Source organism: Penaeus monodon, chromosome 30, assembly GCF_015228065.2.
Source record: "Penaeus monodon isolate SGIC_2016 chromosome 30, NSTDA_Pmon_1, whole genome shotgun sequence".
NCBI lineage: Eukaryota > Metazoa > Arthropoda > Malacostraca > Decapoda > Penaeidae > Penaeus > Penaeus monodon.
Genome location: NC_051415.1, coordinates 31,316,979 through 31,317,206, shown reverse-complemented (window position 1 = coordinate 31,317,206; position 228 = coordinate 31,316,979). Strand labels below are relative to the sequence as shown.

Here is a 228-nt window from a genome sequence, read left to right as displayed (position 1 = left end):
TCAACATAAACATATCAGTACCTCAACATAGACACGCAGCGTCCCCTCTTCGACCTCCTCCATGGACACCCACAACTGCATGCACAGGGACGTAGCAGTGTAGGGTCCTAGCGGAGGACTTCTTATCACGGCAAGGTCCCGGGTACGTGGTTCTCCGCCTTCAGTGCCAGCATTCCGCCTCCTTTGTGAGACAAGAATTTCGAAGAGTGTTACATTTTGTTTAAAGAA

The 228-nt window shown here is 50.4% G+C and overlaps 2 protein-coding genes across 2 annotated transcripts in view; both read right to left on the bottom strand.

The window, feature by feature from the left end:
- LOC119592418 (MAM and LDL-receptor class A domain-containing protein 1-like) overlaps positions 1 to 228 on the bottom strand; it is a 5,452-nt gene that overhangs the window by 4,275 nt on the left and 949 nt on the right. Inside the window, exon 3 of the mRNA XM_037941240.1 lies at positions 22 to 181. Coding sequence (XP_037797168.1) covers positions 22 to 81 — 60 coding nt within the window. The 5' untranslated portion in view covers positions 82 to 181. The remainder of the gene's footprint in view (positions 1 to 21; positions 182 to 228) is intronic.
- Positions 126 to 228, bottom strand: part of LOC119592417 (MAM and LDL-receptor class A domain-containing protein 2-like) — a 13,061-nt gene continuing 12,958 nt past the window's right edge. The window contains exon 24 of the mRNA XM_037941238.1: positions 126 to 181. Coding sequence (XP_037797166.1) covers positions 126 to 181 — 56 coding nt within the window. The remainder of the gene's footprint in view (positions 182 to 228) is intronic.